The sequence below is a fragment of the Oryza glaberrima genome, chromosome 6 (genome assembly GCF_000147395.1).
Source record: "Oryza glaberrima chromosome 6, OglaRS2, whole genome shotgun sequence".
Classification (NCBI taxonomy): domain Eukaryota; kingdom Viridiplantae; phylum Streptophyta; class Magnoliopsida; order Poales; family Poaceae; genus Oryza; species Oryza glaberrima.
The window spans coordinates 17,958,548-17,971,098 of record NC_068331.1 but is presented as its reverse complement, the minus strand read 5'-3'; the positions used below and the strand labels follow the sequence as shown (position 1 = coordinate 17,971,098).

General features: G+C 42.6%; 1 protein-coding gene and 1 long non-coding RNA gene across 2 annotated transcripts; both read right to left on the bottom strand.

Moving 5' to 3' along the window:
• Window positions 1-391: 391 nt before the first annotated feature.
• On the bottom strand, window positions 392-2,747 carry LOC127775835 (uncharacterized). Its single transcript, XR_008018043.1, has 2 exons — window positions 2,615-2,747; window positions 392-675 (listed from the first exon to the last, which is right to left on the bottom strand). It is a non-coding gene; the product is annotated as an uncharacterized LOC127775835 (long non-coding RNA).
• Window positions 2,748-7,522: 4,775 nt separating this feature from the next.
• On the bottom strand, window positions 7,523-12,215 carry LOC127778121 (uncharacterized). Its single transcript, XM_052304776.1, has 4 exons — window positions 12,010-12,215; window positions 11,716-11,928; window positions 9,864-9,947; window positions 7,523-8,664 (listed from the first exon to the last, which is right to left on the bottom strand). The coding sequence occupies exons 1-4, from the start codon at window positions 12,142-12,144 to the stop codon at window positions 7,996-7,998; spliced, it is 1,101 nt and encodes a 366-aa protein (XP_052160736.1). The 5' UTR covers window positions 12,145-12,215; the 3' UTR covers window positions 7,523-7,995.
• Between the last annotated feature and the right edge of the window lie 336 nt (window positions 12,216-12,551).

Below are 12,551 nucleotides of genomic sequence, written 5' to 3'. Positions count from 1 at the left end.
ATTCTCAAAAGTTCCAAAACTTAACAGTTGCAGACAGGCTACCAAATGAAAATTATCTACTTCAACATTAACTGAATTTTTGCCCCACAACAGAGGCGCAAATAATAAAAAAGTCGCTATCCGAGACAGGAAAATAATTCTTACAGCCTTACACTACAATTACAGGCAAACAAAAGAAAACGATCAACCTGAACATTGACCGAACAATTTTTTTGGCCCACAGCAGAGATCAACCATGACAGGGGTGGGACAAAGCAACCACATGGTTGGTAGCTTATACAGCATGCAAACTACAAGAACCCCAATCTACTCCATATCACAAGCACATGGCAAGTAGCACAAAGCAGGTGGGATACACACATATAATAGCCAGAACTGGGGCAGAAGCAAATCACAATCGAATGGCAGAATCATGCCCAGCCAATGAAATCACCACCAAACATGTTGATAACCATTATGTCACGCGTACAAAAAAAAAATAATCAGAGCACTCCTCAACCTCACCTAAATTCTGTTTATCCTCACATAGCTAGCTCTACTGGTACAAGGATTAGAGGATTGTAGGTGCTTAAAATAGCTTGTATGGAGATGAGGCGTCCAGCGGATGGATGAGGTAGGTGAGCACAAGGGCCACCAGCATCAGCACATATGCAATTCCCTGGTCAATTGATGTGCCTGCGTGAATATATTATTAGCAGCAGGTATTTGCAGGGTTAGCCTGATGGCTCGAGAAAACAAAAGAAAAACTGGCCACGAAAGGACAAAACAGAAATGTAAGAAGTTTGGATCATTGACTGTCAGTTTAGAAATTCACTAATTTAGACACGTGGAAATGAGCTCAACATTTGAAATCGGGCGCCTTGAAGAGACATGCACTCTAGATGTTCTGGGTGAAAAATAACTTTTAGGACTAAAATAATTCAGGCTGCTTGAAAATTTCTGCATAGCATCCCTAAGGTTTGAATGTCCTGTACCAAGTCATCCAAATAATAATTCAAGTTCCAACAAGACGTCACTAATCCGAAATTGTCGTGATGAGTAGCATGACCGATAGCATTGTTTTTTGAGGCAAACCAAGAGCATTTTTTTCTGTAACACGTTGCAAGAAGAACTAATCCTAAAAGAAAACGAATCAAATGTTTTGCATATGGTAAAACAGGAAAACCTATCGGATTTAGAGACATTTAACTTCTGGAGAACCTGAAGTCACTTTTAGGCAAACAAAATTCCCGGCATCCTTCAAATACAAGAGTGTAAACGAGCAGATGCTAGGTATCATGCATTCAGTGGAAGCTACTCAATGAAGAGCGAATACTACCAATGAAAATGAAGCGCAAACTAACCCAACAAGTACAGCAGAACAAAATACAAGATTCTTGAGAGGTGGACAGCAAGCACCCTTCTAGTGTGATCTATCACAGCATTTGTGCTCACTGCTCATCGATGAATAGCACTTCCACATATGGACACACAATGTGAGGATTCTCCTAGCTGTTCCTTTCAATCAGTATTGCCCATAATATGTACCAGAATACGTACAATGAACACGCACAAAACATTTGGCAAGAACAAAACTTAAGTGAAAAACTTGACAGAGACACATTCAGGGATTCCATGTATATCACAAAAACTGAACTTTCTCAGGAAATTACAGCAGAGGCCATATTCATTTTGTGCAAATAATGAATCAATTATTACATTAGTAAAAAATAGTGTTTTAGCGGCAACATTATTTGATCCCATAATAACAGTTGCTTGTGAAATTTGACACGCTAAAAATACTGACTGAGGTGTTCACCATCATAAAAATATTCGTAAACAGTCGCGACCCATCTAGGCCTTCCGAATCAACGTGTACGAGTCAGAGATGTCAAGCATCATAAGATCATAGAAGATCTTCTATATATCACCAAAATCTGCAGCCTTAAAGGTCTAATGTAATTAATTTCTCAAATAATTCCGAAGAATTCATTAGAATTCCACGTTAACTTTTACACGAAACATGGAAAATTTCAATACTCTGTAGTTCCATGGAAATCCTTATCAAGCTTTTATCGGATGCGCGGGACAAAACATGCTCCCAAACAACAAACTACCTTGTAAATTACTACATCCATCCTAAAATAAATTTATTTGTCACTCACCTCACATATATCAATACGAACCAAAAATACTATAATACCCCTGTTTTATCAAATCCCAATGCAACTATTTATTACTTTATCTACTTCTAATATAATTATTTTTTTATTTTCACAAGCTCCGATGCAATGATTACTTAAAAATGAGTTTATTTTGGAACAAATGAAACGATCTAAAAATGAACTTATTACAGGAGGGAGAAAATCTTTGATCGTGCAAAATCAGTTTTTTTTCTAAGAGCAAGTATAATAGTGAGCTATAAGCCTACTGTAAACTTATGTGGAGGAGAGAGGTACCAAAAAAAAATTAAGGATGTTGGCTCTCATGTCGTTTTGAAACTTACTCCATGTCGTTTCGAAAAACGAAACCTACTCCTACATCAACAACGAGAAGCTCCTAAGAAGCAGAATTAAACTACGTTTTTTTATTAAAACAAAAAGTTTCATCGCACTCCGGATGCATCCTTTAGTACCTTCGTTTCGCGAGTCTCAGATGATTTTTTTTTTCTTTCGTGGACGAGAATCGAATTATGGCGTGGGGCCCACGCGCCAGCCACATACACAAATGAGGAACAGGGGGTGGATTGAAACTGCCAAGGAGAGAGTTGTCACCGTCGCTGGAGGGCGCGGGGGCGGGCGGCTGCGCGGGGGCGGCGGCGGAGGCGGCGGCTGGCATTGCGATTCCCACCACCACCACGGCCACCGCCGCTAGCCCCAGCGAGGTCCACGCCGCTGCCATTCCCCCTCCTCCTCCTCCTCTTCCTCCTCCTCCTCTCCGCGGCACGCACGCACGCTCGCGCTCACGCAAGGGCGGCGCGGCGAACCGGACCGGACACAGCGTCCACCACCGGAGGAGAGCAGCGGCGGCGGCGCGGCGCCTCTCCCCCTCTCTCTCTCTCTGTCTCCTCTCCGCCCAGAATTTCAGAACTTGTACGAATTTGCTATCTGCTCCCCTGAAATCTCGGGCTCGGGAACGCCACCAACGTGCGCGCCGCGCCTCGCCTCGCCTCGTCTTTATAGGCGGCGGCATCAGCAGCAGACGACCCAATGACATGTGGGCCCAGGAGGAGGTCGGCACTGTCCCCACCCAATGACACGCGGGACCACCCTGCCAGCGAATCAGTGACCGACGGGTGGGGGGCCTCTGCCAGCGAATCAGCGATTGACGGGTGGGGGCGGCATGACACGACGCGAGTCACGCGTAGGGGTGGCAATGGGGCCCCGGTACCCGGTATCCGACGGGGAATTCCTCTATTAGGGGGAGTTAATGGGGTGAAATCCTCCACCACGGGGTAAAGAACGGCCAAATTTAGGCTCCATCGGGTGGGCCGGGGGTAGGAGCGTTCCACTGCTCCCCGGCCCCGTATCCCCATGGGGGCCCAAGCCATATCAGCCCATGAGCAAATTCCTTAGGTGTCAGTCCATTTTAGAAAATAATAGCCCAACTCTAGGCCCAATGAGAGACCATATATATATGGAGAAACCCTAATCCCGTCCCCACTCCCACTCCCACTCCCGGCCGCCGGTCACATGACACAGGCGCACAGAGAAGAACACATCGCGTTTTTCTTTCTATCCATGATCCCCAATTCCCCATTCCTCTCTTTCTCTGAACAAGTCCGATCGGCCAGGGCGAGGGAGGCCGCCAGGACGCCAGCGAGGCAGCGACGTGCCTCCAGGCTGCGCGCCCCGCCCCCACGCCATCGCCGCCTCAAAGCTCCGTCGTCGTCACCGAGGAGTGACGCCTTCAGGCTCCCGCGCCGCGCCCTGACCCTCTGCCGTTGTGCGCCTTGCTCATCGGCCGAGTCGCCGCCTGCCAATGCAACGCACAGCGTGAGAGCTGCACAACAGCCACATGCAATCTTTTGATTTGGTTCTACCGCTTGATCTTGGGAATTGGAATGAATCATGTAACTGCTCTCTTTTGATTTATGGATCTGATGTATGTCTTTATTAAAACAAAAAGACAATAGATTTGTCATCTGTGTGTGCATGTGTAAGCATTTTATTCTCAATTCGTACGGGACTTCTGTGTATCCATTATCTCTAATTCTCTACTTCCAAATTCCTAAAATTTTCTCAATTTGTATTCGCGTCTCCCTTCTCTCTATTCCCAAATTGATGCACAGTGCTGCCCCGTGTTTCCTCTCCTCGGGTGTGCGCCCCCGTCGGAGCCCCGCAACCCCGGTGGGGGCGGGGATGGGGGAAAGATTGCCCCCGATGACGGGGATGGGGACGGGGGGGGGGGGGGGGGGGGGGGGGGGATTTCCAACTGCCCGGGGACGGGGACGGGTGGTCACAATCCGTCGGGATGGCCCCGTTGCCATCCCTAGTCACGCGACACGAGTCACACACGAGAGGCATATCACCCCGCGCGCCGCGGCCCATTTGCCCGGGCTCCAGCTCGATATTAATCTCGAGCCAATCTTATGGCAGTCCTAACCTAACTCCACATCTAGTATTAGACACTACTTTTTTAATACAAACACCATTTTTATATACTTAAATTCAATGCTACTTGTTCACATGATGTCTTGGATGTTGTGTATAAACCATGTCCCATGTAAGATTTGATTTCCTTCTCTTTCCTCATTTACTCACTTGACACATCATTTTTTATTTTAGGTGACAGCTTATTTAATACTTTCTCCATTCCAAATTGATCTACATATAGTTTTTTTTAGGTTATTCCTAAATGATTAATATATTTATGTTCATTCATTAAGTCTATTCGTTATTTGTGCATCGAAGTAAATAGACATTGATGCATGCATCTATGCACACAAGTATTTTATTACCCACATGCAATATCTTGATTTGTTGTTGGCTAGGAAATAGTGGGGATGGTGCATGCATTGAGTTTGTTGTTAGAATAAATATAGTATAAGAGAGTTATTAGCTTTTCTTGTTCTTAGTGTACCTATAAAATATGTAGATCAATTTGGAATTGAGGGAGTACTATGAACACCATCCTAGTTATTGGGTTGGGAATAGTCTAATTATTACACTTTCAGGCTTTTAAGCTACTCCCTCCGTTTCCTAATGTAATACTTTCTAGCATTAATCACATTCATATAGATGCTAAGGGCACCCGCAATGGTTATCTATAAGCTCTCTACAAGAGATCCATGTCACCATATTTTCCTACTTGAAAGAGATTAAATGAAGAGAGAGAGCAAAGCTATCTACTAATCTGGAGATAGTCTATAGAGAAAAACGAGACAATGGATTAGAGAGCTATAGATACCCATGTAGACATACTATTGAGGTGGTTTACTATTAATCTATTATATTGCTGAGATGTACATATTTTATAGAGAGCACCTTACTTTACCATTGCGGGTGCTCTAATGAATCTAGACACATATATATGTCTAATGCGTCTAGATTCATTAGCATCTATATGAATGTGGGCAATGCTAGAATGACTTGCATTATGAAATGGAGGAAGTAGCTTGGTTCGAGGTCGAGCTCAACATAAGCAATATAATATACTTCCTCCATTTCACAATATAAGACTTTCTAGCATTGTCCATATTCATACATATGTTAATGAATCTAGACGCATATTTGTGTTTAAATTTATTAACATATATATGAATATGGGTAATGCTAGAAAGTTTTATATTGTGAAACGGAGAGAGTATATATTAATGATAATCTCTTGATAAATATAATTATTTTTTATTTGATCACACTAATAAAAAAATAGAAGAAAGACTAAGATAAATCTATTATGCTAACACATGCTAATTTGTTGTGTAAATAAATATTAATAGATACTTAGAAAAAAGGCCCATGCGTTGCAACGGGAAAAACAGCGCCAACGGCTAGGTCAACAGTTGTCAGCTACAAGAGTGTCGTACGGAAGACCCGACGAAGGTGGGTCCATTGGAGCAGTAGAGCTACGGGCTGGCAGAGACTATTCGGGTGACGAAGCTCTGGGATGGTGATGGCAGATACGAGAGAGGGTGCTATAGGCTTAGTTCAGGGTTCCGTGAGCCAACAACTACAACGGCTCTGGGCACCATGAACCCCCCTTGCGGTGTTGTCGAGTGGCTGCCTCCTTCTTGGCATGACTCTCCTAGTGAAAACCCAATTCGGATGGACGGATGACGGTGGCGCTAAAGGCATCATGACCTTCTTGGAGATGTTGTATAATGTATAGGAGGTCCTTGTTCCCTGTCTTTGCCGCCTTCCCTCGGTTTTGTTGCTAGTGGTTTCTGCTTGTTTCCTAGGTCGTCATCAGGTTGGCACGGAAAACGAGTGGATCTCCTTTGCTCTCATTCTATCTCTCTCATGAACCCCTCTATTTGAGGATAACTTGAAACTCGTCGACAACCTGATGTGTGGTTTTGGTTTTTGGTGTGACATTTGCGATCATCTTGTAGACCTAGCGGCAATCGGCCTCGTTTAGAGGCGGTCGGCTTGGTACTAGTTCCTTCTATTGTCTGAGGAGCTGTCAGATTGTAGTGATGCGTGTTGTTTTTTTTTTCCAGCTACAACCCTAGAATCTTGTAATTTTCTTTTGCTGTGTTAATATAAAACTTCGCACTGCTTAGTGTGGGTTGTTTAAAAAATGGTGAATACTGAATCAGTATTCGAATGCATTTTAACTTGCTCTGTTGCACCCTGTTCAGAGAACACACGATCTTCTCTCGCTCACAGGCTGCAGTCCGCAGAACGGGACAACAATATGGAGTAACATGGTTTCACATGGGGCTGGGGCAGATGGAGGCAAGTTTTAGGGGTAGCAGCGCCATGGTTTTGCCGTCCTAAGTTGCTGCTGCTCTTGCTGGGATCAAACTAATGGAAACAAAGTGGATGGAGACAATGAACGACACATGCTTGGTAATGGTAAGACATCGAGTCAGGTTTGCAGTTAGATGAATCCCATGAGTCATACTTCTCGCAGGAGTAGATTTTATTACTATAGTTTTTGCATCAACCAATTCTTTGACGAGATTAATTGATGTCTCTCCTTCGGTGGCATTAAAATTTAAAACATGCTCCCTTTAGTGGCAAATTAGTAAACGTAGTAGGTGTCATTAACCAATAATAGCCAGTAGTAATATCATGTTTATGATACTACCAGGTGCAAAGTTAAAAGAAGCACTCACGCATCTGCCACTGAAGTTGCTCTGCTAATGTTGCAACTCTTTACAGCTGGTAATATTGTACTTCTACAGCTTCAGCGCATCGTTGTCTCAAAACTGCATCTCCAAAATGGTGAAAGTATATAACAGCAACATCAACAATTTGTAAGAGAGCCATGAAAATAATATTCCATCGATCGAGGCATTCTCCTGGATTTTTACAACTCACACGAGATATGCAGAACACCACCAATGCTCATTCACGTTTAGATACATAACATCGCTCAAAGCATCTCAACACATAATACTGATAGTTTTCTCTGAATTTAGAATCACTACAGCTTATTAATCTAATGGGCAAAAGAATCGGTCGAATGCATAGTGGCCGTCTTGCTAAATGAATTTATTTTCCAGAGCCCACACTAGGGGAAACGAATACACAATTTAATACGAAATGGGAAATCTATACACGATGAGACAATTATTCTCATGCGTATGTAATTTACACGAAAGCAACAAAGACGCTTCTGGGCCTCAGGCAAGGAATAACACCCTAAAGACTATTCCTCCTGCACTAGCGCGCCAACAAACTGCTCTTTTCTCTTTACTCTACACAATTTCTCCACAAAAATCTGACTACCACCTTGTGCCCCTGTGTCCTGAATAGACTGGTCTTCATCATCTCCACGAAAGACGCAAAACATAGTCTTAGTAGAACTTGTCTCAGGTGCCCGAAGTTGCAGTCTCACCAGAATAGCTCACTTCATCAAATCCAAGAACACAAAACCGTTCCATAGGCTGTGCAACACCATTGACGCCAACAAGTTGCGTGATCTTGCAAAGACCCCTCCCATCACAACACCAAGAAAAACCAAAGGCATAACCCTCTGTGCATTGAAGTGTGCCAGTGCAAAAGCTGCAGCGCTTACCAGGATTGACCATGGAAGTGGCATGTAACGCGTTAGAGATGGAAGGAGGAAACCTCGGAACACAATCTCTTCCCATATAGGTGCACATACAGTGACCACCACAGCATACAAAACCATCGCCACTGGATCACGGGCCACAATGGACTGTTCTACACTGGAAACCCCAGCGACTGGCCCTGATGACATTGGTATTAGGTTGATGTTGATGTGAGAGAGAAAATTGACCAGCGGGAATAACAGGCACCCCAACGCTACATCCAAATACCATCTGCCCTTCAAATTGAACTCAAACCAGCCTGGAGGAAGGGGACGAAATCTACCAAGACAATGGTGAAGAATAGCAATTCCAGTAAGGCCTTCAGTTATGTCCGTCAAGAGGCTATAGAGTGCTTGGCCCCTATGTGTCAATGATTCCTTGCTAAAGCCAGCAGCATGAGCCAAAAATGGCACTATCCAGGAACCCACAAACCAAAATGTGGCAATCCATAAAATCATGACCTGCATTCAGTAAGTGTAACCAAGTTTATCTTAGTACCACATTTTATGTAAACTGCTAAGAGATCATTTGATTTAATCCACAACATCAATTTCTAATAACTTTAGCATGGTAATCCTTAACCAATATACCCTGTGAGAAGAAGGAATAGTTGAATACGGTATCATGTGTATATATATTACTATCATTTAGCTTATATGTCCTAAGCTATTTTGCCACATTTTATGTAAACTACTAAGAGATCATTTGACTTAGTCAACAGCATTGGTTTGACTAATAAACTTTAGCCTGGTAATTCATAGCCAATATACACCCTGTGAGAAGGAAAAGTTGAATGAGGCCTCTTGCGATATGCCCACCAATCACCCTTTCTATCATGCGTCAATACCTCACTAGAATACATATCATAACTTTTTTTTGGAGATAATCATAACTAAAAATGGAACATGCATTGAAGGAAAAAAGTGTTAGTTTGTTTGCATAAATATTAAATAAAAGATAGTGATATCATCTACAACCTAACAACTAAGAAGCCATATGTAAACAAATCAGTACAATGCTAAAATAAAAATCTTGAATTGGATCTCCATTCATTCAGCACATTAAGTGTCGCTTACAGGAATTACAATTCATGTGTAAAATTTCATGTGCATGAACACAGCCTCAGATTTCCTGTACAGCAATTTTAGGTATCTTATTTCAGAGTTAAGATTAGATTGAGTAATCATCTATTTCCTGTATCTTAGAGATAAGTTTCTTAAGGGTCAATCATCAGATCTATTTATATTTTTTAGAGAAATCATCCATCTATACAAGGATGAGGTTGTATCTATGTTCATTAAGCAAGGAAAGATGACTGAACATGTTTCTAGCCTCTAATTGCAGTTCTGGCCTCTCATATGGCCAGCTATTCTAGATCTATTCCTCTCCAGTTGGAGGCCCTCCATCATACCGCTGTTCTACTTCCGGCCTCCCTCTGGATGGATGTTTACCCTTTGATGATCCTAGGATCATAACAGATAGCATGTTTCAATCCATATCAACACTAGATGCGCAATACATCTTTATAGCATACTCCCATTTTAAGTAGATGATGCACATTTAAGATAAAATCAGTTGTAAGCTAGCTGTCTACTAGTGTCTATTACTGCAATAGACAAAGGAGCACCGAGAGCATGGATTGAAGAAGTAAAGAATTAACCTGAGCAATGGTTTTTCCGGTCCAAGGTACAGTCCATCGTTGAGTCTGAAATCTGAATATTCTTTCTCGTAAATTTCTCTTTATCTGCAAGACAAATTATAAAATTAAGATAAAAACAAAGCCTACGTGATGATAAGGAGTCGACAAAGACAAACACTGAAGACAAGAAAATACAATATCAAGACTAGCTGACAATGTATGTATGAGTAAATTGCATTGTAAACTAGTGATGGGACAGTATGCACAAGTAACTTTTTTAGCAAGAAGATTAGAATGTTCTGCTACGTCCACTATATATACATAAAAAAAAAAGAATCACAATTCAGGGCTAAACCTATTGATTAAGTTATTGTTTTGGGAGATTTGTTTCTAATTTATTAAGCTTTCATTTATCCTTCTGTTGGCAGTCATGAAAAGCTGATTTTTAATGAAAAATATTAATTATTTTCTCTAGGTACAACGCAAAGTGTAAAGGAAAAGGTTGCTAATGAGAAAAAAAATAAAAATAAAGTGATCTAGATTTTTGTTCATTTTGATAACAAGGAAAAAGATTGCCTGCTAAAGCCTCGATTGCACTTTGACTGTGCTCATCATAAAAAGTAACTTATACAGCTCGGTGTTAAGATTAATAAACAAGTTTCTTAGTTAATCCCAAAATGCTGGGTGAAGCAAGCTGCAGCTATAATCCCACAACAGGCTTCAGCTTTTTTCATGAGGATAGGTACAGTATTTAGTCCTTGGCTTAAGCTTGGTTCGGAAGTAAGCCTACAAGCCTAGATCTACTTGGTTAAGAAAGACTAAGATGTGGAGCATCACCAGTACCATAAACTCGTGAAAGTACAAATATTTTACATAGGGTAAGTTCAAGATTCTTATTTCCTTTAAGAGAAGTCGAAATGCAAGAATTGGCATGATTGTAATGTTCGTCAGAGGTTCTTAAATATGAGTTGCAAGTGGGTGGTGATATTGCTAATTCTCCCAACATCAGGAAGTGTAGCAACTTCTCTCTTGTGGTTGCATATGATCCTTCTACTCTATAGGTTAAGGTTCCTATCCAGCAGATCTCTCATTTTTAGAGGTTAAGCAGACAGATGTACAACTTTTCTCCCTTTGAATGTATAAAAGGTGCTCTTTCCCTTGCTTCTGTGTTTTAAGGCAAGTAGATAGAAAATTAAAATTTTACAGACCATATAGAGGATAACATAAGAGTGTGTTTCATGTGTACCCCATATTTCAGTTATTATGCATTAGAAGAATTGGACAGTATATGTAAATGTGGACCAACTCCATCTAACTAAATAGATTAAGTTTTGACACTGATCTATGTGCCGCTGTAATAAAACATCCAAGGCACTGAGAGAATGCAACTATGGATTCATGGTTTTCTAATGGTAATTGCACAATTGCAGGCATCGTGACGTGAAACGAGAATATAGAAACTGGTTCAGCCAGCTGGTACCTTGCACAGTCCATTTGCTAGCATCTAACTACTCCGTGCGTTTCATATTATAAGACATTTTGACATTTCCTAGTTTAACTTATTTAAGTTTGACCAAGTTTATAGAAAAATATAGTAACATTTTTAAGACAAAACAAACATGCATTGAAACTTTTGACACTCAATGTTAGATTTAATGAAACTAATTTGATGTTGTAGATGTTGCTATTTTTTTTCTACAAACTTAATCAAACCTAAAGAAGTTTGACTAGGAAAGAAAATCAAAGTGTCTTATAACATGAAACGGAGGGAGTAAATAGCATTTCTAAATCTGAATTGACTACCATTCCTCATAACACAAAAAGGAGCTCGAATGGAATGCTTTGCAACTAGAAAAACACAATCAGGGCTAACCTCTTGCGCTCTGAGGAACCAATCATCCCTTTCCCCGGAACCGCGCTCACGCTGCCCGCTCGAGCCTTCCCCTTCCCCTTCCCCCTCCTCCCCACTCGCCTCCGCGCCCCGCGAGCTCTCCGGCCGCGAGATGTGCTCGAAGCCGGGCCCGTCGTCAGACGTCGTCGGGACATCCTCCTGCCTGAAGCAGGAGACGCGCACCAGCCTCCATCCCTGAGAGAGAGACAAGAGAACCTCAAATTACTCCCCGGCACGCACGCATCAAGCCGGAATCGAGGGGCGGGCGCGGCGTACCTTGGCCGGAGCAGCCGCGGCTACCGCCCTCCTCCGAGAACCGAACCTCGCGGCGGCGGCGGGAGAGGGGGAGGAGGAGGAGGAGCACGGGAGACGAAGAGGGGGAGGGGCGAGGCAGGAGGCGGAGGAGGACATGGGTGTGGGAAGGGGGAGCTCGAGCCCTGCCTGCCTGCCTGCCTTGCCTCTAATCTGCCTGCCTGCCTATCTGGCCTCGCCTTCTTCTTCCTCTCGGGTTTGACGAGCACACACCCACTGGCACGCGGGCCTGCTAGAATCCAACCCAACACAAAACTAACTGTAGCAAAACGGAAACGGAATTGCTAAAAAGATTTCGACAGATTTCTGAGCTGATTACGGTCGGTATTACTAGCCGTCCGATTGATCCGCAAGTATTCGGCTGTGCCTCTTTTCGGTCGTTCAATTTCTCCACACACTGTGACTATCCAATCTTCTTTGCTTTGTTACTAGCGTTTAACAGTAAATTGCTTTACTACCTTCTCCGAGGAAATCAAGTATTACATTCTTTTTTGCTAATTTACACC

What these genes read in the sequence shown, in the direction of transcription:
- LOC127778121 (XM_052304776.1), bottom strand. Translation starts at nt 12,144, where the DNA reads ATGTCCTCCTCCGCCTCCTGCCTCGCCCCTCCCCCTCTTCGTCTCCCG. An exon ending in GGTTCCTCAGAGCGCAAGAG is followed by an intron (nt 9,948 to 11,715) that starts GTTAGCCCTGAT and finishes TTTGTCTTGCAG; the next exon opens with ATAAAGAGAAATTTACGAGA. An exon ending in CCGGAAAAACCATTGCTCAG is followed by an intron (nt 8,665 to 9,863) that starts GTTAATTCTTTA and finishes TACTGAATGCAG; the next exon opens with GTCATGATTTTATGGATTGC.